Below are 27,693 nucleotides of genomic sequence, written 5' to 3' on the forward strand. Positions count from 1 at the left end.
GGAAATCCTTGCGCATTTAGCTTAAGTATATGCTAAATAATTACTTACTTTTTATTATTATCTAGCTTTTATAAGTTAGCTATATAATTAGCTTAAAAAAGTTATTTAGTGCGTTAGTTACTTATTATCTTTTAAAAGACTTTATAAATAGCTGCAGCATGTTACTTAAAAAGTATTACATTTTATTTAAAAGCTTAAAGTGTAAGCTACATCTAATGTTTCTTTAATACATTTAAGTAGTGTTATTAGAAATGCATTAGTGTAAAAAAAGTAGTGTAGTAGAGTCTTAGCAAAAGTAAGTAACTTAGGTGTGTAAGCAACTCGCCCATGAAGTACGTTAATAAAACAAGTATATTATCCTTCCTTTCCAGGAAGAAAGTGGCTAGTCCTAATTAGGAAGGATAACAGGCTTTGCTTAGAAGGTCTTAGCAGCGCTAATTATATTTAGAGGGAAAAACTACGCAGTAGAAGTAATTTTAACACCCCTAACTGCGTTGTCTTTAATTATAATAGGGAAAAAAGAAGGCTAGATTAAGCATGTAGTAGAGTAGAATAATTACTTAAAGCTTAAAAACATAGAACAACTAAGCTTTTTAGTTATTTAATTTTCTACTAATTAGATTAATAACCGGCTTATATCTAGACTAATAGAAGAGAGTGCTTGGCGGTAGAGATAGTGTATTATTTGATAATAAGAGTGGTATTGCAGTAAAGAAATATCACCTGTAGCATCCACGTGCACTCTGCAGGAATGAAGCAAAAGGTTAGCTATATTTATATAATTTTAGATATGGAAAGCTTTAATAGCAGGAACTAGCTATAAAACATATTTGTAAGAATACTTTAAAACTCAACATGTGCGCACATTCTCAGCTGCGTAGAAGTTAAAGCACGTTCATTAGACTTGTTTCAGAACACAGATTGTTTTGTATCACCAGGGGGGGTTTACTCTAAGTTATTCAAGAAGGGGGCGTAAAGCACAGTGAGAGAATGCAAGATGAGAGGTGTATGATATGGTGGAGCTATAGTATGAGAAGTAAACCTTCGGGCCAGAGGCAGAGGTACGGAGGCTGTCGAGCCTATATACTAGCCCCTAGCTACCTTAGGAGAGGCTAGTGTACTCAGGGGTATACTCAGGGGTATAGATAACCAAGATAGGTGCTCGCTTGAAAATGCTATAAGCAAATGCCCCTTCTGTTACTTGCCCTATTGACCTCCTCCTTCATCTCCTTGGAAAGCCGGTTCGCTAATTGTTGTCCTATAATCCTTGAAATCTCTACTGAATACGCCCGCTGCCTCGCCTGTGCATCACCGTCGTTTCTGAGGGATGTTCCCTCATGTTGCGAGCCTGTTGAGTTGGTAGATTCATTTAGTGTGGTTGTAGTTGTTCTTGAGTGCATTGCTCCCGCTGTGGAATCGTCTCGGATTTCGAAGTTATTTCTTGAAGATCCTTTTTCAGATAGCGAGGGAGGAAATTCGTGTGCTGTCATTGGATTGGAATAGCGCAGATTGGTCGGGATAGTTCCTTTTTACACCGACGGTAATTAATCAATATGGGAAGCGATAGCTTTAGAAGGGTGTGTGTTTGTTGGTATTGATAGTGTGCCATAGTCTCCACCTCACCTTTTAACCTAGTAAATACGAGAGACGAGGAAACTTGAAATGTTGGATGTTGCGACTGTGCTCACTCCTACGTCATGCTTGAAAACCCGCCGCGACTGAGCCACACCGGTCGACCTTTGTTCATCGATACCAGCTGGAAATCGATTTGACCAACCAGCGACACCGGCATTCTTTTCCGCCACAATCCATTGCACATCGGTTGGAGAACATCCTTATGGAGTAGCACGCCTATAAGAATTTATGTGAGGATCTTATCTCATACTTTGATTGCCACCTTGAAGGCGAGGAGCCAGATCGCATCAAATTCTATAAAGCCCAGTCTTCCAATGATGCCACGAACATGTACACAAAGGACCGATGTCGCTACCAGAGAAAGTCTAGACTAAGATTGTTTCAAAGGACAATGATTCACCATTGTCGCCACAGAGAATACCCAACGTTCTCCGGGGAAGGCATAGAGCTATACGTCATATGCAAGCTTGAGGCTGAATTAGAATCTCGAGAGCCATTGCCCACCACGAAGACTGCTCGGGGCGGGCGGCCACGTACGCGCCACTTTACAAGTCGAATCCCAATAACCCTTGCACAGCATGCACGATTCGATTTTTAGCCTCCAAGCTCCTTATTGCCATCTTTCTTATTTACTTTCTTAATTTCTACAACCGTCGGCACGTTGAACTGCCCGCTTACCCTGCGAATTTCTTGCGGCATTTCGCTGGTATGAAATATTGATGAAGTGTAACGGCGCTGAGGCTGCGGTGATGCTGATGATGGCATGGTGATGGCGTTAAAGGATATAGGGATTGGGATAAGGATGATGGATTATGACCACTACAAAGTCAGAAGTCGTCATATGTGGTGAGAATAGCTGAAAGATAACCAACAAGATGCTTATGCTGGGTGTTGGGATACTCATGCCCATTTTTCTCTCTATGTACAACTAGGTTTGCACTTTGCAAAGCAGGGTTCGTATTTATCATGTGTCTTGTTTTCGACTCAATACCTCACTAGGCTATACGGACAGCTGTTTCAGAATGTAGTGTGCGAGAATACCATCGAATACGTCACGCTTATTGTTACGGGAATGGTGAAACATGCACCAAGAACGCTCAGTCTTACCAAATGCAGATCCCAGGATTCAATCGTCCTTCGCGAGGTCTTAAATGCCATCCGGATCAGGTCTTTCTAGGGATCTACATAGAATAGAGCCCATCACAAGTCTCAAGAGACGCAGTGTTGAAGCCAAAACAAAGAATTGTAGTGCATGTTACTACTGTATCCAAACATCAACCACGGAGATCCACAGGGCAGCTCTAGTCTTTCAACCAAAGCATCAGCAATTCCTACCCTAAAGATCCAAAGTCCCAATCCTACTCCCAACACTTCCACTAACACCCCAAGGACCTTCCGCAAGACGTTTCTTGACTATCCCCACAACATCTTGTCGACCACCTACTTCTTCCAACTTCGTGCCTAGTGCTTTGAGCACATCAAACTTCGCCATGGCCACTTGATAGGCCGCATTTTCTGCATCGCCACGTCCGCCTACTAAGTTGGAAAATGTGGTTGCGGGCTTGAGCAAGTACGGCAGCAATCCACCGCTTATGCTCGGGTCAAGGATCAAGTCGACACCGGAATTTGGAAACTGCTGGAGCCGCAAGTATATTGGGTCAGAGCTAGGAATGATCTCGTCATGAGGCTCTGCATTCCAATTCGACATGATAATTGAACGGAGTAGGACTAAGGTGGCCAGTGCATGCTCCTTCATAGCTATTGTGTCGGCATGGGTGACAATTTCTGAGAACATGCTCGGATTCTTGGCGTAGTAAAGTGAAAGTAGAATGCGAGCGTACATCTGTTCTGACAATGCTCTCCTTGAAGCTGCAGCTCCTCTTTGAGTTGGCGGAAAGGTTACCTCTTCCTGAAGTTATTCAGCGCCTCGCATTACAAATGCTTTGGATGAGCAAACCTTTGGTGGACCATGAAACACAGTGGCGAGCGTCTTCAACGCCTCGGGTGTTGTCCTAATAAGAGGGATGTCCAGTAAGACGCAATCATCCCATGCAAGGCCCGATGAAATGCGTGGAAGGAGAGACGCTCGAGGCAGAGATGCGAGGATATGAAGGTCGTTGCTTTCGCATTTTCGAATATTGCGGTGAACGTACTGTCGAATGTTGTTCATCTCTGGGCTCGACTCAAAATCTTCGGGATAAGTGGAGGCATAGTCTGAGATATAGTTCGCCGTCCGACCGCTGACGAAAGAATATTCTATACTGGGGCTTTCGGTCGTATGGAGGTCGATGATGCTCTTATGAATGCCCAGAGTTTTCATAAAATCAAGAGAGACGCTAGAATCGGATCTGTGAAACGATCAGCAAGCACCTTTTCCCAGCCAAGAAAGCGCATAAGGCATGGGAATCAGCCGGTTTTTTTACTTGACAGGGGAAATGCCTACGTGAGAGATTTCCTCGTTGTGACCGTGGTGATGAGATTCGAGTAGAAATGAATAAGGTTCATGTGCATGAGATCGTCTGCAATGTCAACCATCTTGAGTGCGGCGTAGTGGAGAAGACCTTGGTTTGTGATTAGGCCAACATGCTGCTCCAAAGGAGGATACTGGCTTGATATGATAGCATCCCAATGCATCACACCAACCCTGGGTAGCCACTCCAAAAGCCTTGCTTGAGCAACTGTTTTATCACGCTTGTTCAGATATGGCTCGCCCTCAGCCGGAAGAGGCTTCAAGCTGGTGAACTGGTAGTAGAACGAATACACATCTTTGTCGTGGAAAAGCCGCTTCCACACCGGGCCAGCACCATAAGCATACAGGCTGGGATTAGTTGGGTCAGGCCCGGGTTCATCCTTGGAAATTTGTAATAAGGAGATGAGGAGATTGGCTGCTTTGGTGGAGATTCCTGCGTCGTCGCTGCATAGCCAAAGGCGTACGACGGCTTGAATGACAGCCGGTCTGTTTGCAATTGTTTGAGCATCGACAATGCTTGCGGTTGCCTTTTCGAGCAATGAAAGGATCAGGAGGTGGAAAGGTTTAGCAGCTAGGTTAAGGCCCATCTCGAAGTCGACATCCTTCACATCGTCGAAGCGGTACGGCTCAGTCAATTTCAGACTAAAGTGGACCAAGGGTGTGGGATCCTGCTGCAGTTTGACGAGTAGGTCGGCCAGTTGCAGAAACAGAGGACGAGTCTCTCTCCATAGCTGAGTGCGATATTCGAATGTGGTTGTGAAGAGGTCGCATTTGGCCAGGAGCTGCTCATCAAGCGGCGTAGAGGGATCCTGCTCAATCTTCTGCAGGTGGGCTGCTAGTTGGGCGAGGACTTGCGAGGGTGCACCTGCCATGGTGGGGATACTACTACAACTTGAGAATGGGATGAAGCTGGAGCGATGTGGCGGGAAGTAGGTCATAGCACTAGAAAGGTGGGCCTCTTCTGGCGCTGCTCATGTGACTGCGCGTAGAGAGGGGGAGGGTCACGTAACGAGGGGACCTTACTCTTGCGTGAAAGACGCGTGAAGGATGCAGTGGCGTCAATACGGCAAACCGCCTTACTCAAACGGCGTCAAAATCGATGTTCATAGTCCGACGCCGAATTTCGCTGCAGCCTACAATGAATCTGGGAGGTGGAGGTAATGAGGGGGTGAGGCGGCAGGCGGTGCAGCAGCTTAGCTGTGGCGCCCCACCAGCGAAAAAGTCGGGCGCACGTAGCTTTACCGCCCAGCTGGCAGCCACAATTTCTGACTCTGCCCCTCATTCCTCACACCTCACTTCACTCAACGCACTTCCTCTGTACCGGTACTACTCTACAAGCAATACCATTATTCTATCTATCCACCATGGCCTCGCGTGGAGGTCGCGGAGGACGAGGCGGGCGGAGCGGGACAGCTCGGGCCCCCCCAGGGACGGTCAGGATCGCGGGTGTTGAGATGGCTTGGGATCTGACTGGCTTGGAGCTTAAGAAGTCGCCTACTGAGAGGTTCCCTGTGAGTCCATTCACCTTCCGTGCCATCACAAGCCTGCATTGCATGCTAAAACCCGTGTAGAAGACATCCAATCCACCCCCTCCCCCGCCGACGGCAGCTGAGAAGGCTATGCACCAGCGGCTCGTCACACTGCGCGACCGCATCCACGACGGGCCCCTATACACCGTCCTCGGTGACGGCATGAAGACGGGGTTGAAACGCAAGGCCGAGGACCCCGCGCCCACGGAAGCCTCGCTCTTCAACCCCTTCACAGACAATCTAACCTACTCGGCCAAGTACATGAAGGTGCGAAGGAGAATCCCGCGGCTAGACACACGCCCATACGTTGTGGATCTGTTCCCGGAAGAGTTACGATCCATTCTCAGCCACACAACGGGGACGACCAACGGAACCGCCGACGACGGTCGACCAACCAAGAAGCCGAAGCTACTGCAGCTATCAAAGGTGACGGCCGTCTCCCGTATCGAGCAGTACCTCAAAGAGGAAGAAACGCGTGCCCTAGAAGAGAAGGAACGCGCAGAGGCCGAAGAAGAGCTAGACGAAGATGCCGAGGAGAACGAGGAGGAAGAAGAGTACGATGAAAAGCCTGATGCAATTGACGAGGACGACAACTGGTCTGCCCCCTCAACGGACTCTGAAGAATCTGATGATGACTACAACGCGGAACAATACTTTGACAATGGTGAAGACGACTACGGTGGAGACGAAGGTGTAGATGAGAACACTTATGAGTAAGGAGTCTATGCGAGACACAGCGTTATTAGGGCTTTTGTGGGACTTGGAAATTATAAATCCTTGCGTTGGCAGTTCTAGACCGAGATACCCCTTTATTTTAGTGCACTAGCAAATCCCTCAGGTCCCTTTCTTGCCTCCTCTTTATGTAACCCTCCCGGGTCCCTCTCCCTTTCTAATTCCTTTTCTAGCGCCGTGTTGTAAGCCGTTCCCCTATATTTGCGTGCTATTCCAGAAAGCAAGAGCTGTACATGTGTTTTGCATTGTTCATCTTTTCGTTTCTCCTGAGGGGGCCTTTCTCCACATGCTCAATATCCTCGATCGAAACAACCGTTCTGAGGGGACTATTCTTCCGGACTCTTCTTCTGTCAGGCGCCCCCCCCCCTCCCACAGAACCTCATCCTCTTTCAAAAGATGATTCCTATACTTCAGTACCCTTAAAATTGTCTCCGTCTCTCCCTCCCCGTTAGAGTTTCAAGTTCGCCCCCAGACGTCCAGAACAATTCAAGGACCTCTTACAGTGTGTCTATAGAATCAAGCCGAAATTTCCGCGTCATGAACGGGGTGTGGACATACATGGTTCGGTAGGGATGGCCACCTGCGGAAACAGCGTACCAGTTTTCCTGCTCAAACGCTAGGTCTTTAGCGGTAATGCATAGACCGTGGTAGAGGGGAGTTTAGTAGAATTCGAGGACGGAGGTCTTTTCTCCACGGATGAAGGTCGGGATTTGGACGCAGTAGAGTGCGTAGTGCAGAGATGGATGGAGTGACCATCGAACATTTCGTCGATCCCTCGGCTGAAGGTTGACGCAGGAGGGATATGGCTCACGGTCGAGATCTACCATCAGGAGAGTGATCTGAGAGCCCGATACATAGCCGACCGATCCGGCCTTGGTGTACGGGGCTCAGGGTTCGGGATTTCATGGTAGTGGTGTTGGTAGTAGTCTGTAGATGTACGATAGAAATATATAAAGTGCTGGAAGGTATCTGATTGAGTGGTGAGTTTATTTGCATAATTGTGATTCTACAGTTGGCATCTTTACACCAATGTTTATCGATCTCTCCTCTAGCATATTTTAGCCTCGGAATTAGAAACTTGGCCACTGAATATGTTCGGCTCTAGATAACCTGCAGCTGACCTCCCTGAAGAGTTCGAATGCCAAGTACGCACAAGGTCATGCTGCATTTCCTAGGCATAGAATCGAGTTCTGCTTCTTTAGTGTTGCCTAAGATTCAGTGCTTAGTGTGAATGCTCCCAAACGTGGATGTTGCGCGACTGTCCCAGTTGAGCCACCCCCAACAACCGACTCTTGAAAAAACAATTCATGGTAAGGATCCGGATATAGAAGGAAATGGGCATCACGTGTCAATAAAAGAGAGTGAGATAAAGAAGGGTGTAGGGTGGGTGAAGCGACAGTTCGTGGTGTCACTACGACAAGGCTAGACGAACATGAGAATTATTTACCCATAGGAGTGTAGTATACCAACGAGCATAAGCTAGCACTTCTGTTCAGATAAAAGAGGGGATTGGGGGAACCCTCTTTAGCCACAGAGACACTTGCATCGTATTTAAATGGCTTGAAGGCATAAATGTTTAAGGTGTCGAAGAGGCTGATTCATGAGAACATCGTAGGTGAGGCTGGTCTAATATGTCGCCCCATCGATGTCATTATCACAGGAGAAATGAAGTCAAGATTGGCAATAAATCCACCAGTAGCTTGAGGTTCCTACTGCGCTAACTTGTTTCCAGTCGAGCACACAGACCCTCAATAAGGCAAGGTTCAAATCGTTAAGCGATCGTTCTTGGATGTGTTCCAGAAGTCTTTCACATATCCCTCCTGACTATATTACTCCCCCCCGCAAAACACCCTCAGCCTTCCAGAGCTAGGTGCGTAGATGGATGTTCTCAACTGCCGAGCTCGAGATGCCTCGTGGAGCATTTCAACTCCCTGGAACTCCCCGCATCCAATTTATCCCCGTCCAATCAACCTCTATTAGAAGCAATATCGAACCATACTGGCCCATGGGGTTTCGACACTTTGCGGCATGAAGCTCGATGTACCGGAAATCACTTACTATGTAAAATACTAAGCACCTATCTACTAATTGATCCTGATATGGATACTCAACGTCGCCCAGGGGTAAAAATCCTATTTAGAGCTTCCACTCACCGCGGCATTGCACGATGTTGGAGAGTTATATCAGCACCAAGGCATTCCTTCCTTCCAAGCCTCAGCAGACACGACATCAAAAATGCTTGCCTTATTCCTTTGGATCGTGTCTCTCTCTGCCACCAGCGTCGCTGCCCCAGTAGCAGCGGTTTGCGACAAGGCACTACTCCGATCAATCACCGACAGCTATGTTTCTGCCCAGACCGAGGGAAAGCCAGCTGCGCTTACCGCTACTGCCAGCGGCTTCGCCTACTTTGAGAATGATAAGACGGCGGATATCACAAAGGGCATTCTTGCATCGGCGCTGAAGATCGACCACAAGCGCAGCCAGCACGACACCACGAATTGCTCCACTTACACCGAACTGATTATCACTGATTCCAAACACCCCTACGTCATCGGTACCCAGATGCACCTCACGGAAGGTCAGGTCAGCAAAGTAGAGACCATCATCACCGACAAGGGGGATTGGTTGTTCAATGCAACAGGCACATTGAGTTGGGCGGCCAAGGAGACATGGGATCCAATTCCAGAAGCAAAGAGAGACACTCGTGCTGTGATCCAAGCGGCTGCTGACGCTTACTGCGATATATTCCACGACAAAAGCGTGAAAGTTCCATGGGGACAACCGTGTGCTCGCCTCGAGGGTGGCTCGTATACAGGAAAGGGTCAGTCCAGTGACCGCTGCGATGTCGGCATCCCGAACGGAGTTGAGTTAACCAACCGGCGGTATGTCATCGACGAGGAGTACGGAACGGTGGACGTATTCATGAGCTTCGCTGGAATCCCTGACACTCATGAGTTCCGAGTCGAGGGCGGGAAGCTCAGATATGTCCATACAATGACGGTCACGGGTAAATAAATATTAGCGGGTCAGGAAACCAAAAGTGTGAAAGTGGCAGCTCATGTACTACAAGATTCTGGTTATTACTATAAGGCACACCACGAGTATGGAAAGGGTTTTCCATCCCCTCTTCATAGATATAGGGTCGCTAGCCTAAATCGACTTACGTCAGAGCGCAGCTGCAACAATATTCTACTCAACTTGTGAGCGAAAATCATGGCACATTACATTGCATACATATCTAGTAAGGCGCCTTTCTCGTAGGCACGTGCTTTTCCACGGTAAAAGATTGTACCTCTCTAGCACAGTTTTGAACTCACAGGGTTATGGCTGGTGCGGGTCAGCCACCTCCCTGCAAGTGGTGGCTATATTTTGTGCTAAGTTACCCCGACTACTACCACATATCATTAAAAAGCGTGCTCTCGCGGCTAGACACTTCTGCATTGGCACTAACTTCAACCTGCTGCTTTGGACAAGGAGATCTGATCCTCTTAAGCAATTACAAGGTCTATTGCTAGAGTCATCCTTTCTTGGAAATAACTAGACACTGACAAGTCCCTTAAACAATAATCTCTATGTTCTCTAGCTTCCATCGGTTTAAAGTTTCAATTGATGATGTTGTGTATGGATGCTAAAGACCTAAGACGTATTTCCGCATTTGGGAGCACTTCTCTATTAGGAATATGGCTTCGTTTGTTCGGTCCTGGGTCCTTAGCGTTAACGCTAGGTTAGCCATGCTGGTCAGCGTGTCTGGATGTTCCTCCCCAAGCACCCTTGAACATATGTCCAGTTCTTTTGCTTGCAGCTCTTCGGCCTCCTTCAACCGCCCTTGATTTCTATATGTTGATGCCAGGTTGGCCATGCTGGTCAGCGTGTATGGATGCTCCTCCCCAAGCACTCTCTTTCTCGTATCCATTACTTGCACCTCCAACTCCTCTGCCTTCTTCCACCCCCCTTGACTCTTGTACGTTAATGCCAGATTGGCCATGCTGGTCAGCGTGTCTGGATGCTCCCCCACAAGTACCCTCAAGCATATCTCCAGTCCTTTTGTTTGCAGCTCTTCAGCCTCCTTCCACCGCCCTTGATCCCAAAACGTTGACGCTAGGTTGGCAATGCTGATCAGAGTGGAAGGATGCTCCTCCCCAAGCACCCTCAAATTTGTCTCCACCACTTGCACATCCAGCTCTTCGGCCTCCTTCCATCGCCCCTGATTCCTGTATGTTGACGCTAGATTGGCCACGCTGGTCAGTGTGGAAGGATGTTCCTCTCCAAGCACTCTCTTTCCCACCTCCATTACTTGCAACCCTAGCGCTTCGGCCTCCTTCCATCGCCCTTGATTCCTATACGTCAACGCCAGATTAGCCATGCTGGTCAGTGTGTGTGGATGCTCCTCCCCAAGCACCCTCTTTATCGTCCCCATTACTTGCACCTCCAGCTCTTCTGCCTTCTTCCATCGCCCTTGATTCCTGTACGTGGACGCCAGACTGGCCATGCTGATCAGCGTGTCTGGATGCTCCTCCCCGAGCACTCTCGAGCATACCTCCAGTTCTTTTGCTTGCAGCTCTTCGGCCTCCTTCCACCGCCCTTGATCCCTGTACGTCGACGCCAGATTGGCCATGCCGGTCAGCGTGGAAGGGTGCTCCTCTCCAAGCACCTTCAAGCTTATCTCCATCACTTGCACCTCCAACTCTTCGGCCTCCTTCAACCGCCCTTGATTTCTATATGTTGATGCCAGATTGGCCATGCTAGTCAGCGTGTCTGGATGCTCCTCCCTAAGCACTCTCTTTCTCGTCTCCATTACTTGCACCTCCAGCTCTTCCGCCTTCTCCAACCTCCCACCAAGCTTGCATGCTAACGCTACCATTGTCATACTGTTCAATGTCTCCCCTTGCTCTGTACCAAGTAGCCTTCTCCTAACTTTCATTGATTTTATAGACATCTTCTCCGCGTCAGACGCACTTCCTCTTTGCCACGCGTACCATGCTGCATTGTACATCAGGAGGGCCCACTCCTTAAGTGACTCCTCGCCCTCAGGCTTCTGCACTAATGCTAACTTTGCGTGTGGAAAAAGCGCCTGGCATTGTGTCCAATTCTTATAATTTCCTGTTGGAAACTCCCTGCAAAGATGTGTAATATACTGCTGCCTCCATCTTTTAAGTTGACCCTGACCTTCTAACCACTTGCGAGTGGCAAGCTGCACTAGACTATGCATCTCAAATGTTGTTGTATCGGCAGTAAGCGAGATAAATGAGTAATTTCTTAGTGTGAGAATATCATCTTCAAACCTGTCGTGGACGCTAGCTTCTGACATGCTATCTTCACTATCAGTTCCTTCATTCTTTTCGCCATCCGCGCGCGAACTTTCGTCCCTAGTCGCCGTCCCGTTACGACTCCGAAGCAGGATTTCTGGGATCCTTTGACGATCAAAAAAACTCATGAGTGATAGTAGGTCGGCTGCTGATCGCTTTGTTGCATGTATATAATCGAACGAGATTTGCCAAGTTAGAAGAATTGAGTTTTCAGCCTCCCAGTCACGACGAAGATGCCCCCCGTCGTAGTTCAAGAGACTCGTCTTTGCCTTATCGCCCTGCTTCAGCTTCTCAATATACTGCTGTACAGAACATCTTAGAGCTCTTTCCTTGATATACGCGGCCGCCTGGACGATAGCAAGGGGCATATACTCAAGTGCCGCTCCTAGCTCAGCCGCCCTGTCGTTGTCCATCTGGTCTCCTAGCTTCTTTTCAAGGAGCCCGAGCGCTTGTCCTCTATCCATTGGTTCCACGGTGATTAGGTTGTTCTCTTCCACTAGTTTCAAAGCCATGTCCCTGCTTCGCGTTGTAATAAGGACCGATCCATTCTCGTTCCGAGGTAAATATCGAATAAGTGGCCGCTTTGATTTGCTGCCTAGACAGCCTTCCAATCCCTCCTTGCTCGTAGTTTGAGGCTTAAGAAGGAAGTCAGCATTGTCGACGTTGTCAAGAACAAGCACCCAGTTTCCCTTATTCTTATCGCATAGCCAGTCGTGGACGAGCTTGAAGATATTCGCCTTTTGATTTACCCGACCTGGGATCTTAACTTGGTCGGCGATTTCCCGAAAGCTTTTGCTCAAAACGAGCGGCATTGCTCCCATGCACCCAGAAGATCCATGCATTTGGCAGTTCGTCTCTAGTTCGGTAGGCGTATTCGATCACTAGCTGTGACTTCCTATACGCTGGTAAGCATTTAAACTGAGCTCCCCGCCATTTGATTCGTACCCCACTCCGCCGAGGCCGACCAGCGCTACCTTCGATGCTGGTACAGATAGCTTTTTGTAGATCCGGTCAAGCAGTAACTCTCGATCGACATAATCCGGGTCGCGGGGGAAAGGGATGTTAGAAGAAGGGTTCGCGGGTGTTTCTGGTTGCTCTAGTTGGGGTATTGCCCTTAGAACTGCTCAGCTTCGGCCTCTTGTAGCTAACTCACCCGGCGGGAGGTGAAATGCAACACTAACCGGGCCATTAATTAACCCTGCTTGAAAGCCGTAGTTGCTGCCTCCAAAGGTACTCGTCACACTGCTGTATGCCATGGTGCATGCACAGGAAGAGAGTCGTTCTCAGTTGTGGAGTTGCGAGACTGAATATTGGCGGGCGTCCCGTGCTATCGGCTGGCTCAGGCTTGATGATAATATACTATCCACGGCGCATTTCCTCCAGTAAACTGAAAGTTATTCAACGCCCGCTGCTGCCACGCTTTCAGGCCCTGCGGTGGACAACGAATCCGATAATGTCCCGAAGAGATACTGCTGCTTTTCTATATTAATTTTCTTCGAGACTCGCTCTACACTGCAATCACTATGCAGTAAGTTCGTTAGCAGTAGGGTTGGCTGGGGACGCTTGCACTCAAGTGGCGACTACGCCATCGAGATCCGGACAATAGGTGAACGCAGGGCGACGATTAGAAATAAATACTAATCTCAATATAGTGACTCACTACACATCGAAGCATCGTGGGGAATACCTACATGCACACGATGAGTCTTGGGAAAGTACATTGCCCAAGCCCTCTTTTCGCTCCTCATTGGTAAACATGACCTGGTCGCTGTACGCAATTGCCGACCACAACACATGGCGCACCTTGCAAGCGGGCTGGTCAAGGGAGTGTAATCCACTTGTTGTAGAGAAACCTGAGAGACTCTATGAGACAAGACAATAGACGTGGGAGCAACAGTGAATGAACTTTTTCGAACTAGAAATTTATCTTTCCAGTGCTTCACGTATCGAACAAGGAAAAGACATGGCCAGTACTGGCAATGCCCCAAGGACGAACCACCCACACCAACTAGCTAGGAAGAATATTACGCCTCTATTCATAAATAGATAGCTTCTGTAAACTGACCTTTTTTGGTAGGGACAGCACAGCCCCTACCCCTTCAAAGACCTTCTAAAACCCCTTGTCGGGTGGCGTATTCAGATAGCCAGCCCCAATATCTATGCCTCTGTTCCTAAAGAAACACAAGACGATAATCATTACGGTTACACTTCTTCAAAATGAAGCTACAGCTACAGCGACCGCCTGTTCATCCGAGTGGCTTATGCTGACGCTGAGCTTCTTGACACCGACCCTCTTTGCTTCCTGCTCAGCGAAACCATGAAGCTGCGAAGTTATTAGTGGAATGAACGACGAAATTAATTCAAGTGACTATACCTTAACGGTTGGCGCTCCCGTCTCATCGTTGACGATTTCAATCTCTCTCAACGATGCACCTGCACCCTTTCCTTTGACACCGAGAGATTTGAAGACAGCCTCCTTCGCTGACCACTTACCAGTAAAGCTAGCCTGTGGACTGCCCGCCTTCTGGCAGTACGCAATCTCGCTGTCTGTGAAGTTGCGTTCAAGGAAAGTCTCATTTTCGATATTAATCGAGCCCACAGTTTCGACGTCGACGCCGATCTTAGTATTTTGTGTAGCAGAAGCCTGAGTGAGCGACTCCACCATCTTCCTCGTCTCTTCAGATTTGGCATCCTTCTTCGGTGCTTCAACCTTCGCAGGGTAGGCATACTGAGCCGTCTTCTTGTCGATCGTAACGCGAGCGTGCGGGTTCAAGAAGACTTCTTGCATCTTCTCTTCCTCGTACGGCGCTTTGTCCTTGGCACGGAACATCGTGTTGTTGATGAGACCGTCATGGAAGTATCGGTAGGCCTTCTTTTGACGAGCCTCGACCTTTAGCTTATAGGTGGCATATTGAGCGTGGTCAAGAGTGGCAAAGAGGTACTTGGGATGAATACCAATGGCCTGGGTGCCCTTCTGGCCAAAACCGAATGAAGTGACTGAGAAGGCCTTGACGCCGTCGGTCTGGATGGTGCGCGAAGGATAGACAATGTAGTCGAATTGCTCCATGACCTTGTCAACATTGTCGGCGTTACGGTTGCCGGGAACGAGACCAGAGTTGAGCACTTGCAAACAGCCGTTGAACATCCAGGCACCGGCCGCACCTTTAGGGTGGCCAGTGAGGTATTTCTGGAAGATGCCAAGCAGTGCGTTCCCTTTGGCACGGCCAAGATGACGCATCTGGTGGCAGACGACATCCGATTCGTTCTTGTCGTTAGCAACGGTCGAGGTACCGTGAAATGAGGCAACACCCAGGTCGTCGATTGTGAGGCCCCACGTGGCGAGGGCACCGCGGAGAGGAGCAATACGAGGATCCTGTTTCCAGAAGTTGTTACCTAGGCTGTTCAGAACTTCTTTCTCCTGTCGCTTGGCTTCTCGCTCGATATGAGCGGCACGCTCCTGCATGTACTCGGATTCATTGAACTGTTCAACTGTATCCTTCATCGCAGCAACCTCCTCCTGGAGATACAGAAGTTCTGACTCCTGCCACTGTTTGATTTGGCGGCGTCGGAGATCCATCTGTCTCTTTCTGTACTTAATATCGAGCAAAGGCGATGGGAATTTGGATGGCATCTCACGAGCGGTCGTGAGAACACCCTTGCCAGGGGCGGGGACGGATCGGCCAATCTTGTCGGTAGCTGTAGCAGTGAAACCAAGAATACCATAAATGGGGACACCCATATCTAGAGCTAGCTTGGCATCCATGATGACTTGCAAACCACATCCTTGAGATTCCATGAAGCCGCCCCTAGTAGTAGTGGTTGGGCGGGACATCTCCTTTGGTGTCCGACCATGAGCAAATTCGTCTTCCGCGTTGCTGGTGGCTTTCATGTTGGCGAATTCATAAGAGCCTTCCTCTTGGAAGTCATCGAAACCACCAACGAAGCAGACGCGAGCTTTACCCTCAACGATAGTGTCATAACCAATGTCGAGGGATTCAACAGCGGTGGCACAAGCACCGACAGGGGTTTTGATAGGACCAGTAGAAGAGAGGAGCAGCATATTGACCCAAGCGCTCATGGTGTTGATGAAAGATTCCTGAAGAATATCCTTTTGGAGTGGCTTGTCGAGGAAGCGGTCCTTGTACATGCCTCGGAGAGCATTCGTGCCACCAATTCCAGAACCGATGCAGTTGCCGACTTGAGAGATGTGGACATACTTATAGAACTCGTACGGGTCGGTGATACCGCTGGAGAGAAGAGCTTCTGCAGTCGAGACAAGAACAAAGAGCGTGACGGGGTCAACCTGGGAGATGATGTCATCGGGAACACCATACTTCTTAGCGTCCCAGCCTGTGGGGATTTGGCCGGCAACAAGACGGTCGAAGCGAAGAGCCTTAGGGATGAGGAGCGTGGCACCTTTCTTCAGGCGAACAGTGAATTCACCAGACTCTGTAATTTCGAAAATCTCCACGTTGTCGCCGTGCTGACGCTTGAACTCATCAGCGGTCTCCTTGGAAGCCTCAAAGGGATCCAGGTCTTCTTCGATCTGAATCTCTTGGAGAAGTTGTTTCTTGTTCGGATCATACCCGTTAAACAGCTCCGGCTCGATTAGACGAATACCAGAGTGTTCTAGGATATATTTCTCGTATTTGGCCTTGACATCTTTATCTTCCACTGGTTCACCGGTCTTGGCATCAACCCAGCCCGAGTAGCTCTTGCCCTTGATGGGACCATTATGGTTCTTGATGAGCCCCATGATCCATGCCATTTCAACACAGCCTTCGAGCGAAAACTCGCCGGAAGACTCCATCTCCCAGCGGGTTCTTGAATTACCCCAAGGTCCGACTTCGGCAAAACCAGTAACAACAACGACCTTCTCAAGATCGACCATCCCCTTTAGGTCGGGGTTGAGTGGCTTGATTTCAGTTTCCCAGTCGGGAACTTTAGGGAAGTCGAATTTCAAGTTCGCCCTGGGTTGAATAGTGGCCTTCTTGTACAAAGCCTCGCTTGCTTCGCCATTGATGATTTTGTTCTCGATGGCATTCTCTTTGATCACGGCTTTGCGAACCTCGCTAGTCTCCATGTGCTCCTTTCGGAGATCAGTCATGAGATCCTTAAGGTTGGGAATGTATTGGAAGCCGCCATTGAGGTCAGCCCAGACGGGTTCGACCTGGCAGAGATTGACGATCGGGGGAGCCATGAGGCCAAGTAGGTTGAAGGCCATTTCTTGCTGAGAGAAGGTGCGTACGCCATACTTCTCGATGCCTTCGGCGACAATGTTGTTACCAGCCATGAGACCAGTGCCACGAGTCCAGCCGATAACGGCGCCACAAATAGTGAGGAAGCTGCCCCAGCTCTCAGAGTGCCATCGGGTAAAGAGCGTCTCGAGAGCAATCTTGGACTCGGCGTACATGCCGTCGTTACCGAAAGTGCCGTGGTTGGGGGAGAGGGGAAGAATAACCTGAGCAGGGCGAGTCTCGTAGCCGTTGGCTTGTTTATGCGCTTTGACACATCCTAGGAGTCGGAGAAGGTTGGTTAACATTATCCGGTGAGCAAGCTCGGACTTCGAATCAAGGCCATCAATCTCGCGGCCATTCTCGGAGATGGCGGCGAAAGGAACAATGTAGTCTAGATCCCAGCCAAGGCCCTTTTTAGGATCGAAGATGTAGTCGACCAATGCCTCAACGTCCTGCTTACTTCCTTGGTTGAATGGTACAACGATGAGTTGAGAGCCACGGGCACCGTAGCGAGTGTACATAGACTGATAGTACTCATTAACTTCTCGAGAGAATCGAGACGTAGTGACGACAACCTTGGCACCACCACTGATCAAGCCCTGGAGGACTTCAGCGCCAATTGATCCAGCACCAGCACCAGTCATGAGAGCATTTTTACCCTGGAAGCTGACACCAGACTTGGCAGCATTCTCCAGACCATCTAGATAGATGCCAGTCAGCTTCTTGCTGTACTCCCAGCCATGGTCATCCTTCCTCTTCAGATGAAGGAATGGAATTGTTTCGACCTTTCCTTGCTTCATGGGAGCATGGACGCGGCCGTTCCTGCCCTTCTTCCCCTGGCCATTGATAGCCTTGCCATTCTCGCTCGGCATAATCTGGCCTTCGTTCATGGAAAGTGAGCGAATGACATTGCTGTAAAGACTCTTAATCTGCAGTTGAGAGGACTTAGAAAGCTTGTGCTGCTGCTTGATGAGTTTGTAGATCCGCTGCAAATCATTCTGGACCTTGGTGCGGTTGCCGTACTCGGAGAGCTTGCCTCCTTCGGCCATTTCTCGGACATAGTGCTCCAGCTTGCGGACGCTAGCCCTTGGGGTTTCGGTATAGTTCATGTTGCCCTTGGCGTCGATTTCAAGATGGGGTGCAGTGGGTATAGCAACATCTTTGTAGACGGGAGCCTCATTGAGAACGTCTTTGCAGTTCTCAATGAGCTGCTGGCCGAGTTCTTTGGCGAGCTCATATGTCTCGCCTCGTTCCGTGGGGCAGTGGTCGATGTGATATTGCATGAAATCGAGAAGAAGGGGGTTCGATCGGTTCATGATGTTGATGCAACGACTGACAATCTCTCGATCCACAGCCTTGAGGCGGCCGAAGATGATATCGTAGTACATGCTGAGAGCGTCCTGGCGGGCCCAATTCCACGAGGAGTCGTAGACACGAGCTTTCAGGGAAGTGAACTGCGGTTCGATACCAGAGGCATAGAAGTCGCCATGTTCTGCGGTCCAGAGGTCCAGTTGAGCTTGGAGAGCGGATGCAGCTTTTTGTGATCCAACAAAAGCCTTGTCGCCGGCACGGAGGTCCATCTTAAGATACCTTGCAAAAAGCTCTAGTTGTTGCTTGAATAGCATTCGCTGGTCTTTCGTGAGGGCGTCGATGGCAGCGGGATCCATCATCATGCCTCCCGCTGCACCGCCGGCATCGCCGCCAGCCGAAGGAGCAGACAAGTTGACTCCAGCCTGAGCCGCATATTTGTTGGTCATTTCGTCCAACCACGCCTTCCCATCGTTTTCCGAGCCAAGACGCGATGCTGGCTCACTGGTGAGAGCGAGCAATAGAACACCGTCTTGGCGGCCGGATGCTAGTCCCCATCTAGTCTCTAAGTGCTTTCGCACGGCTGTGATGTTGAAGCCCCCAGGCATCTTAGACGACACCATTCGGGCAATGAGGGAGGAGGACTGCTTCCCAAGCTGACCATTGAAGGTAGCCTGCATCGAAGCACCGAGCTCGTCTAGGGGGGTATCTTCTGGCTTCTCGGGGGTTGAGCCGAACTCCTTGCCTAAGTCACCGAGAATTTCGTTTTGGAGGGTAGATTTTCCTGCAGCGGAATTAGCGATTGAGTAAGTTTGTACTATACTCGAGAAGACTCACCTCCGACCAAATCTTTGATGGCTTTGCTTAGGGGAATGTCCAACAGAGGCTTCTTCAACTTCTGGGCCACCAATGCGCGGAGGATATCGGTTGCAGTCACTGGAGCATCTGGCACCTGTGCTGCGGGGCCCGCACTCGCTGGTGGGGGGGCCGCTGCCGGTGCTGCTGTCGTCGGAGCTGCTGTCGGGGAGGGAGTTGCTGGGGCATCTCCGCTGCCCGACGCCGCGGGCTCTGGTTCTTCCTCCACCGGGTCTACGTCGTAGTAGATGTCTTTTGCGTCCTTGTTGTAGCACAGAATCTGCCTCTGCACGGACAGGGCCGCATCATGAGCCTCGTATTTGGACGCCAGTGTCCGCTTCGCCATCACGCCGAGGGTGTCCGCAGGGCCGATTTCGACGATGCGCTCGGTGGTCTTCTCACCGAGCACCACATCTTGAGTCTCAATCCACCTCACAGGCGAGGCGAACTGGTATGCGAGCAGCTCAATGAGGAGCGTGTGGGAAAGCTCCTGCTCGACCTCGGGACGCATGGTGCAGGAATTGACGGGTGGCGGTATTGGGTGGAATGGGGGTGGTACGGGGTGGTGGAGGGCTCAATGGATATCGAAAAAGAGTCTGGGAGAAGGTATCTTCTTGACGTCAAAAGGAGAGGAGGAGCGGCCGGCGTCGAGGAAGGGGCGGCGGCGTGCTGCAGATATTACGGTAGGCACGGGGGGAAGGCGAGGGAGGAGCGACACAACGGTTCCCGGATCGGGCTTGTGATGAGAGTGTCAGGAGTGGTGGGCTTGCGCGCGGCGGGAGGTTCAGGAACGCTGACGGCCCAACGCATTGGCTGTTTATCTCTCGTTCGAAGGGAAAGGAAGATCAAAGACGCACTTTGCGGTGTGTTGAGGGTTTCTGGGGTCTGGCCTAAAAACATCTACCCCTGCCGGAAAGCTTGTCGCCGCTTGGTGGGCTCCCAACAACAAATTTCGGCTGCAAAGTTCTGGGAGCAGCCACACTTGAGATCATGGACCGAAATGGCCCGGCTTGCGATATGCAGGCCTGTCAACAGCACCCTCAACGTCTGCCAGGTGCGGAGACGGCGTTATCAGTAATCGCCCGAAGCTACCAGTCATTGTCGCCAACTAGCCTCTCGAACCGTGGCTGCTGGTGGAGCGTCGTTGGCCCTCTCAAGATCCATGTACCGCGTTTTCGTGATCTCAACCAGATGCAGCTCCCCGGTCGTCAACAAGGGCGCTAGCGCTCCCCAGCCGAGTCTTCACGGACGTCTGGGAAAAAAAGTGAACGACACCGCCGCCGTTAGGGGATTAATTACCCACGCCTGCTCTCACCTCACGCCTCAACCTCTGCTCTCCACCCCAATTGCATTCACCGCCCTCTCCCCTCCACACCATTTTTGCTTTCTTTTGCCCTGCGTTGTTGTTTATCACCCACACACGCAGCACGCTTTCTTTGCAAGGGAGCTGCGACTCAGTTGCAGTACGAACAAATTCCCGCGCACCAGCCGGTAGATTGACTTCTACCTTCCCCATACCAAGTAAGTCAGGCGCATCTTCCCTCAAGGGAAGTCGTAGTGGCCCAGACGGCAACCACGCCCCTGACCCTCATCCCTTCACTGTGTCCCTGCAGTGAGGAGCCCAAACTCACAACTGCCCAGGTACGCCGCTTGATCAGTAAACTTGCGGACCTCGCAACTTGCTCCCATTTTGTACAGGTACGGATACTCTCATGTAGCCCCCGCATTGGCATTCCCGTGCCGATTACTATCCATATCTACTTTACCCTCTGCATGCCTCGGTCCGGCCAACTCTGAAACCAACCCAAGCTCACAGCTCTAACAGGCCACATACGCACCGCCGCAAACATGTACGGTTCTGGCCCCCAAACTGGTATCTCGACACCGCGCTCCCAGGCGTCGCTCCGTCCCCTCATTCTCTCCCACGGCTCGCTCGAATACACCCTCCTTATCCCCACCGCCCTACATTTTAATGCCCAGCAGCTGAAGGATGCCTTCAATGCTACCCTGCCCGAACCCACAGACGAACTGGCGCAAGATGATGAGCCGTCCTCAGTACCCGAGTTGGTTGCCCGGTATCTGGGCTTCATTGCCCAGGAGGTAGAAGAGGGAGACGACCCAGGCTCCTTCGAAGAGGTCCTCAAGCTCGTCGTAAACGAGTTTGAGCGTGCCTTCCTCCGCGGGAATGAGGTGCATGCCCTGGCAGCGAGCCTCCCTGGTATTCAGCAAAAGAAGCTGATCACCGTCCGATCATACTACACCGCTCGCGCCGCGGTCGAAAGACCGATCAAGCACCACGAATCTGCTCTCCTGCGTGAAGCTGCTGATGAGAATGCCCTGGTCTACGCTGTCTTAGGCGGCCAAGGCAACATTGAAGAGTACTTCGAGGAGCTCCGCGAAATCTACACGACATACCCCTCATTTGTTGAAGATTTCGTTGCTGCCGAAGCACAGCACCTCCTGACCCTGGCCCGTGACCCCCGAGCCGAGAAGCTCTACTCTAAGGGTCTGGACGTGATGCGATGGCTCACCAACAAAGACTCCCAGCCGGACACCGACTACCTCGTTTCGGCACCTGTTAGTTTGCCCTTGATTGGGTTGACTCAGCTGGCACACTATGTCGTGACCTGCAGAGTCCTCGGCAGCCACCCCGGTCACATTCGCAGCCGCCTGTCTGGTGTCACTGGTCACTCACAAGGTGTTGTTACCGCCGCTGCCATTGCCGAGGCAAAGAACTGGGAAAGCTTTGAACAAGCTGCTAAGAAGGCGATTACGATTTTGTTTTGGATTGGAACTCGTAGCCAGCAGGCTTATCCAAGGACTTCGCTCGCACCAAATATTCTTCAAGACTCAGTTGACAATGGCGAGGGTACCCCTACTCCAATGCTTTCCATTCGAGATCTTTCGAGGAAAGCAGTCCAGGATCACATTGACGCGACCAATGCACATTTGCCTAAAGATAGGCACATTGCCATCTCGCTTGTCAACAGTGCTCGCAATTTCGTTGTCACAGGCCCGCCTATTTCCCTATATGGCCTGAACCTGCGCCTGCGAAAAGTCAAAGCCCCGACTGGTTTGGATCAGACAAGGATTCCTTTCACGGACCGTAAAGTTCGCTTTGTGAACCGTTTCTTGCCCATCACTGCTCCCTTCCATAGCCCATACCTGACTGAGGCTACCAAACAGCTTAAGGAAGACTTGAAGGATGTCGTGATCCCGGCCAGCAGCCTAGGAATTCCCATGTACGACACCAACACAGGCAATGATATCCGAGATGAAGACGCCGACAACATTGTCCCGGCCCTTGTTCGCATGATTACCAACGACCCCGTTAACTGGGAGAAGGCTACTGTCTTCCCCAAAGCCACGCATATTCTCGACTTTGGCCCGGGAGGTATCTCTGGTCTCGGCGTGTTAACCAATCGCAACAAGGATGGCACTGGCGTCCGTGTGATTCTTGCGGGCTCCATCGACGGCACGAATGCCGAAGTTGGGTACAAACCAGAGATCTTCGACAGAGATGCTGAACATGCTGTGAAGTACGCGGTGGATTGGGTTAAGGAGCACGGGCCACGTCTTGTGAAGACATCGGTTGGTCAGACTTTCGTCGATACCAAGATGAGCAGGCTTCTCGGACTGCCGCCCGTCATGGTGGCTGGTATGACTCCTTGCACCGTCCCGTGGGACTTTGTGGCTGCAACAATGAACGCTGGCTACGAGATTGAGCTTGCTGGCGGTGGTTACTACAACGAAAAATCCATGACTGCTGCCATCAACAAGATCGAGAAGGCGATCCCCCCGGGCCGTGGCATTACAATTAATTTGATCTACGTCAATCCCCGCGCAATGGCCTGGCAGATCCCTCTCATTGGCAAATTGAGGGCTGATGGGGTTCCCATCGAAGGTCTTACAATCGGTGCGGGAGTTCCTTCTATTGAAGTCGCCAACGAGTATATTGAGACCTTGGGCATCAAGCACATTGCTTTTAAGCCTGGATCTGTCGAAGCCATTCAACAGACTATCAACATCGCAAAAGCCAATCCAACGTTCCCTGTTATCCTTCAGTGGACGGGAGGTCGTGGCGGTGGTCACCACTCTTTTGAAGATTTTCACCAACCTATCCTGCAAATGTACAGCCGTATCCGCAAGTGCGATAACTTAGTCCTCGTGGCTGGCTCCGGCTTTGGCGGTGCCGAAGATACATACCCCTACCTAACTGGCCAATGGTCAACCCGATTTGGCTACCCCCCAATGCCTTACGACGGCTGCTTGTTTGGTAGCCGTATGATGACGGCGAAGGAAGCTCACACCTCAAAGAATGCCAAGAAGGCCATCGTAGATGCTCCGGGTCTCGATGACGGTGAATGGGAAAAGACATATAAAGGGCCGGCCGGTGGTGTAATTACCGTTCGCTCCGAGATGGGCGAGCCAATTCACAAGCTTGCAACCCGCGGTGTTCTCTTCTGGCATGAGATGGATCAGAAGATCTTCAGCTTGGACAAGGCCAAGCGCATTCCGGAACTCAAGAAGATGCGCGAGCATATTATCACGAAGCTTAACAATGACTTCCAGAAGGTCTGGTTTGGAAGGAACCGAAACGGCGAGTCCGTGGACCTCGAGGATATGACTTATGCCGAGGTCATTGAACGTATGGTCGACTTGATGTATGTCAAGCACGAATCTCGCTGGATTGATCCAAGCTTGAGACGTCTTGCTGGCGACTTTATCCGGCGTGTGGAGGAGCGTTTTAGCAAGTCCGACAGCGAGTCCCTGATCCAGAACTACGACGAGCTTAACAACCCTTATCCGATTGTTGAGAAAGTCCTGAAAGTTTATCATGAAGCTGAGAACCAGCTCATCAATGCTCAAGACGTCCAGCATTTCCTCCTACTCTGCCAGCGACGCGGCCAGAAGCCTGTCCCCTTTGTGCCAGTTCTCGATGACACCTTTGAATACTTCTTCAAGAAGGATTCGCTCTGGCAATCCGAGGACCTTGAGGCCGTTGTTGACCAAGATGTGGGACGGACCTGTATATTGCAAGGCCCTATGGCTGCAAAATACTCCACAGTTGTAGACGAGCCCGTCAAGGATATTCTGGATGGTGTCCATCTGAATCATATCAAGTTTTTGCTCCGTGATGTCTACGGCGGTGATGAGTCCAAAGTTCCAGTTATTGAATACTTTGGGAGCAAGCTACTTGGCGCCAACACCGCTGTCGAGGTTGATGGATTGACCGTTTCTCAAGTCGAAAACAAGGTTGTGTACCGTCTCTCCTCCGCCTCTAATTCCAACCTGCCGGATGTCAACTCCTGGCTGCAACTTCTGGCTGGGACCTCCTATTCCTGGAGACACGCCTTCTTCACTGCCGACATTTTCGTCCAAGGGCAGCGGTTCCAAACGAACCCAATGCAGCGAATCTTCGCGCCGACGTTGGGTATGATGGTTGAGATTACTCACCCGAATGACCCAGCAAAGACTGTTATCACCGTCAAAGAACCATATCACGGTGGCAAGCATGTCAAGACGGTGGAAGTCAGCCTAGCAAAGAATCATGAAATCACCGTCAACCTGTACGAAGAGCGGACGGTCCTGAAAAAGACGGCAGCCCTACCGTTAAAGTTTACCTATCGTCCTGAAGTCGGCTACGCTCCCATTCATGAGGTTATGGATGCTCGCAATGACAGGATCAAAGAGTTCTACTACAAGATTTGGTTTGGAGATGAGGCTGTTCCCTTTGAAGCTCCCGTCACTTCTAAATTTGATGGTGGACGCGCCACCGTTACGAGTGAGGCAATTAATGACTTTGTTCATGCCGTTGGTAACACCGGTGAGTCTTTCGTCGATCTTCCTGGCAAGGAGGTGTGGGCACCTATGGACTTTGCCATCGTCGTCGGCTGGAAGGCTATCACCAAGCCCATCTTTCCGAGGGCCATTGACGGAGATCTCCTCAAGCTTGTCCATTTATCGAACGGCTTCCGCATGATCCCAGGTGCGGAGCCTCTGAAGAAGGGTGATATTTTGGATACCACTGCCCAAATCAATGCTGTGATCAACCAAGATTCTGGCAAGATGGTTGAGGTCTGCGGAACCATCACTCGTGACGGCACACCTGTTATGGAAGTTACGAGCCAGTTCTTGTACCGTGGCGCGTACACTGATTTTGAAAACACTTTCCAGAGGAAGACCGAGACCCCAATGCAGCTTCACTTAGGAACTTCCAAGGATGTCGCTATCCTTCGTTCAAAGGAATGGTTCAACCTTGAGGAGCCTGAGATCGAGCTCTTAAATAAGACCTTGACCTTCAAGCTACAAAGCTTCATGCGGTACAAGAACAAGACCGCCTTCAGCGAGGTCCAGACCATCGGCGAAGTCTTACTCGAGCTGCCCACCAAGGAGATAATCCAGATTGCTTCGGTCGAGTACCAGTCCGGGACCTCATATGGTAACCCAGTCCTCGACTACCTAGAGCGCAACGGAGCCGCGATTGACCAGCCCGTCAACTTCGAGAATCCTATCCCATTGAACGGCAAGACCCCTTTGACTTTGAAGGCTCCCGCCTCAAATGAGACTTATGCTCGTGTTTCGGGTGACTACAACCCAATCCACGTGTCGCGTGTCTTTTCAAGCTATGCCAACCTCCCGGGAACAATTACCCACGGCATGTACTCTAGTGCCGCCGTCCGAAGCTTGGTCGAGACCTGGGCAGCAGAGAACCACATTGGCCGGGTTAGGAGCTTCCATGTCAACTTGGTCGGAATGGTGCTTCCTGATGACATTATCGATGTCAAGCTTCAACACGTAGGTATGGTCTCTGGGCGTAAAATTATGAAGATCGAAGCCAGCAACAAGGAGACCGAAGAGAAGGTTCTCCTTGGTGAAGCTGAGGTTGAGCAGCCAACGACCGCCTACGTCTTCACTGGGCAAGGCTCGCAAGAGCAAGGTATGGGCATGGACCTGTATGAGAGCAGTGCTGTCGCGAAGGAGGTTTGGGATCGCGCTGATAAGCACTTTATGGATAATTATGGTATGACGTCCCCTCGATTAACCCAAAATACTTGTATTAACATTACACAGGCTTTGCCATCACCAATATTGTCAAGAACAACCCCAACGAACTCACTATTCACTTTGGTGGGCCACGTGGTAAAGCAATCCGCCAGAATTACATGTCCATGACATTCGAAACGGTCAGCTCGGATGGAAGCATCAAATCAGAGAAGATCTTCAAAGAGATCGACGAGAACACGACGTCATACACGTACCGATCCCCAACCGGCCTGCTATCGGCTACTCAATTCACTCAACCTGCTCTGACCCTCATGGAGAAGGCCTCTTTTGAGGACATGCGCTCAAAAGGTCTGGTCCAACGCGACAGCAGCTTTGCTGGCCACTCGCTTGGAGAGTACTCTGCTCTAGCTGCCCTTGCAGAGGTCATGCCGATTGAGAGCTTGGTCTCAGTCGTGTTCTATCGTGGTTTGACTATGCAAGTCGCTGTTGAGCGTGACGAGACTGGCCGGTCCAACTACTCCATGTGCGCCGTCAATCCTAGCAGGATCTCGAAGACCTTCAATGAGCAGGCTCTACAATATGTAGTTGAGAACATCTCCGAACAGACTGGCTGGCTCTTGGAGATCGTTAATTATAACATCGCCAATATGCAGTATGTCTGCGCCGGCGATCTCCGCGCTCTTGACTGCCTCACCAACGTCACCAATTATCTCAAGGCGCAAAAGATCGACATCCAGGAGCTCATGCAGAGTATGTCCCTAGAAGACGTCAAGGCACACTTAGTAGAGATCATCAAAGAGTGCGCTAAGCAGACTGAGGCCAAGCCACAGCCATTGGATCTCCAGCGTGGATTTGCCACGATTCCTCTCAAGGGTATCGACGTGCCATTCCACAGCACCTTCTTGCGGTCGGGTGTCAAGCCTTTCCGAAGCTTCTTGCTGAAGAAGATCCACAAGACATCGATTGATCCATCGAAGCTCATTGGGAAGTATATTCCCAACGTCACTGCCAAGCCTTTCGAGCTTACCAAAGAGTACTTTGAGGAGGTTTACAAGCTGACGAACTCGCCCAAGATTGGCAACATCCTGGCGAACTGGGACAAGTATGAGGAGAAGGAGGAAGCAAAAGTAGCGACCGGGACTGCTCAAGTCGCTTGATTGATTTGAGTGAGCATTGTGAAGTTGTAATGAAGTGCAGGTGGCGTTTTGGAACCTGGTGTTTGAGGAGAGCGATATCCGAGTTACTGTATCACTTCGTTCCGCGGGGCTCCTAGACTTGTTGTTCAAGTAGCATAGATTATAATAATAGTTCTTCTTAACATATTCTGACATGCCTCTCTCGCATTTGTGACGGTGACGCATGGCGTGAAGTGCACCTGTCCGACTCCGAGTGGAAGTGGCCACACTGTGTGTTGCGGCGCGAACATCCACATAACACGATGCCTCCTGCAATTATAAGTAATCACGCCTTGATCTCTCTAAACTCCTCTCGCTCGTACGACGTAGCAATTTTTGGGGTGTCTAGCAATATTCTTCGAGGCTTGCCAAGCCCGTCAGCCACACTTAGCCACGCACAAGCGGCTTGTTGTTTACCCACGCCAATTGGCTGTCCTA

The 27,693-nt window shown here is 50.5% G+C and overlaps 7 protein-coding genes across 7 annotated transcripts; 4 read left to right on the top strand and 3 right to left on the bottom strand.

Moving 5' to 3' along the window:
• Positions 1-2,910: 2,910 nt before the first annotated feature.
• On the bottom strand, positions 2,911-5,135 carry BDR25DRAFT_302131 (uncharacterized protein). Its single transcript, XM_033689729.1, has 3 exons — positions 4,079-5,135; positions 3,593-3,983; positions 2,911-3,544 (listed from the first exon to the last, which is right to left on the bottom strand). Exons 1-3 carry the CDS (start codon positions 4,975-4,977, stop codon positions 2,972-2,974), a joined length of 1,863 nt encoding a protein of 620 aa, XP_033549966.1. The 5' UTR covers positions 4,978-5,135; the 3' UTR covers positions 2,911-2,971.
• Positions 5,136-5,469: 334 nt separating this feature from the next.
• On the top strand, positions 5,470-6,372 carry BDR25DRAFT_282396 (uncharacterized protein; the record flags this gene model as incomplete). Its single annotated transcript, XM_033687966.1, has 2 exons — positions 5,470-5,616; positions 5,677-6,372. 2 exons carry the CDS (start codon positions 5,470-5,472, stop codon positions 6,349-6,351), a joined length of 822 nt encoding a protein of 273 aa, XP_033549967.1. The 3' UTR covers positions 6,352-6,372.
• A 103-nt stretch (positions 6,373-6,475) lies between these two features.
• On the top strand, positions 6,476-6,900 carry BDR25DRAFT_128888 (uncharacterized protein). Its single transcript, XM_033683803.1, has one exon. It carries the CDS (start codon positions 6,600-6,602, stop codon positions 6,816-6,818), a length of 219 nt encoding a protein of 72 aa, XP_033549968.1. The 5' UTR covers positions 6,476-6,599; the 3' UTR covers positions 6,819-6,900.
• A 1,658-nt stretch (positions 6,901-8,558) lies between these two features.
• On the top strand, positions 8,559-9,381 carry BDR25DRAFT_387259 (uncharacterized protein; the record flags this gene model as incomplete). Its single annotated transcript, XM_033698049.1, has 1 exon — positions 8,559-9,381. Exon 1 carries the CDS (start codon positions 8,602-8,604, stop codon positions 9,379-9,381), a length of 780 nt encoding a protein of 259 aa, XP_033549969.1. The 5' UTR covers positions 8,559-8,601.
• Positions 9,382-9,994: 613 nt separating this feature from the next.
• On the bottom strand, positions 9,995-12,928 carry BDR25DRAFT_387263 (TPR-like protein; the record flags this gene model as incomplete). Its single annotated transcript, XM_033698050.1, has 5 exons — positions 9,995-10,136; positions 10,188-11,327; positions 11,358-12,461; positions 12,555-12,759; positions 12,826-12,928. 5 exons carry the CDS (start codon positions 12,926-12,928, stop codon positions 9,995-9,997), a joined length of 2,694 nt encoding a protein of 897 aa, XP_033549970.1.
• A 628-nt stretch (positions 12,929-13,556) lies between these two features.
• BDR25DRAFT_257314 (fatty acid synthase-like protein) lies at positions 13,557-19,895 on the bottom strand. Its single transcript, XM_033686472.1, has 3 exons — positions 19,055-19,895; positions 14,047-19,001; positions 13,557-13,995 (listed from the first exon to the last, which is right to left on the bottom strand). The coding sequence occupies exons 1-3, from the start codon at positions 19,581-19,583 to the stop codon at positions 13,885-13,887; spliced, it is 5,595 nt and encodes a 1,864-aa protein (XP_033549971.1). The 5' UTR covers positions 19,584-19,895; the 3' UTR covers positions 13,557-13,884.
• Positions 19,896-20,720: 825 nt separating this feature from the next.
• Positions 20,721-27,396, top strand: BDR25DRAFT_282403 (beta subunit of fatty acid synthase). The gene is made up of 3 exons (XM_033687967.1): positions 20,721-20,770; positions 20,889-26,096; positions 26,147-27,396. Exons 2-3 carry the CDS (start codon positions 20,921-20,923, stop codon positions 27,235-27,237), a joined length of 6,267 nt encoding a protein of 2,088 aa, XP_033549972.1. The 5' UTR covers positions 20,721-20,770; positions 20,889-20,920; the 3' UTR covers positions 27,238-27,396.
• Positions 27,397-27,693: the final 297 nt, after the last annotated feature.

Source organism: Lindgomyces ingoldianus (genome assembly GCF_010093535.1).
Source record: "Lindgomyces ingoldianus strain ATCC 200398 unplaced genomic scaffold BDR25scaffold_9, whole genome shotgun sequence".
In the NCBI taxonomy this organism is placed as follows: Eukaryota; Fungi; Ascomycota; class Dothideomycetes; order Pleosporales; family Lindgomycetaceae; genus Lindgomyces; species Lindgomyces ingoldianus.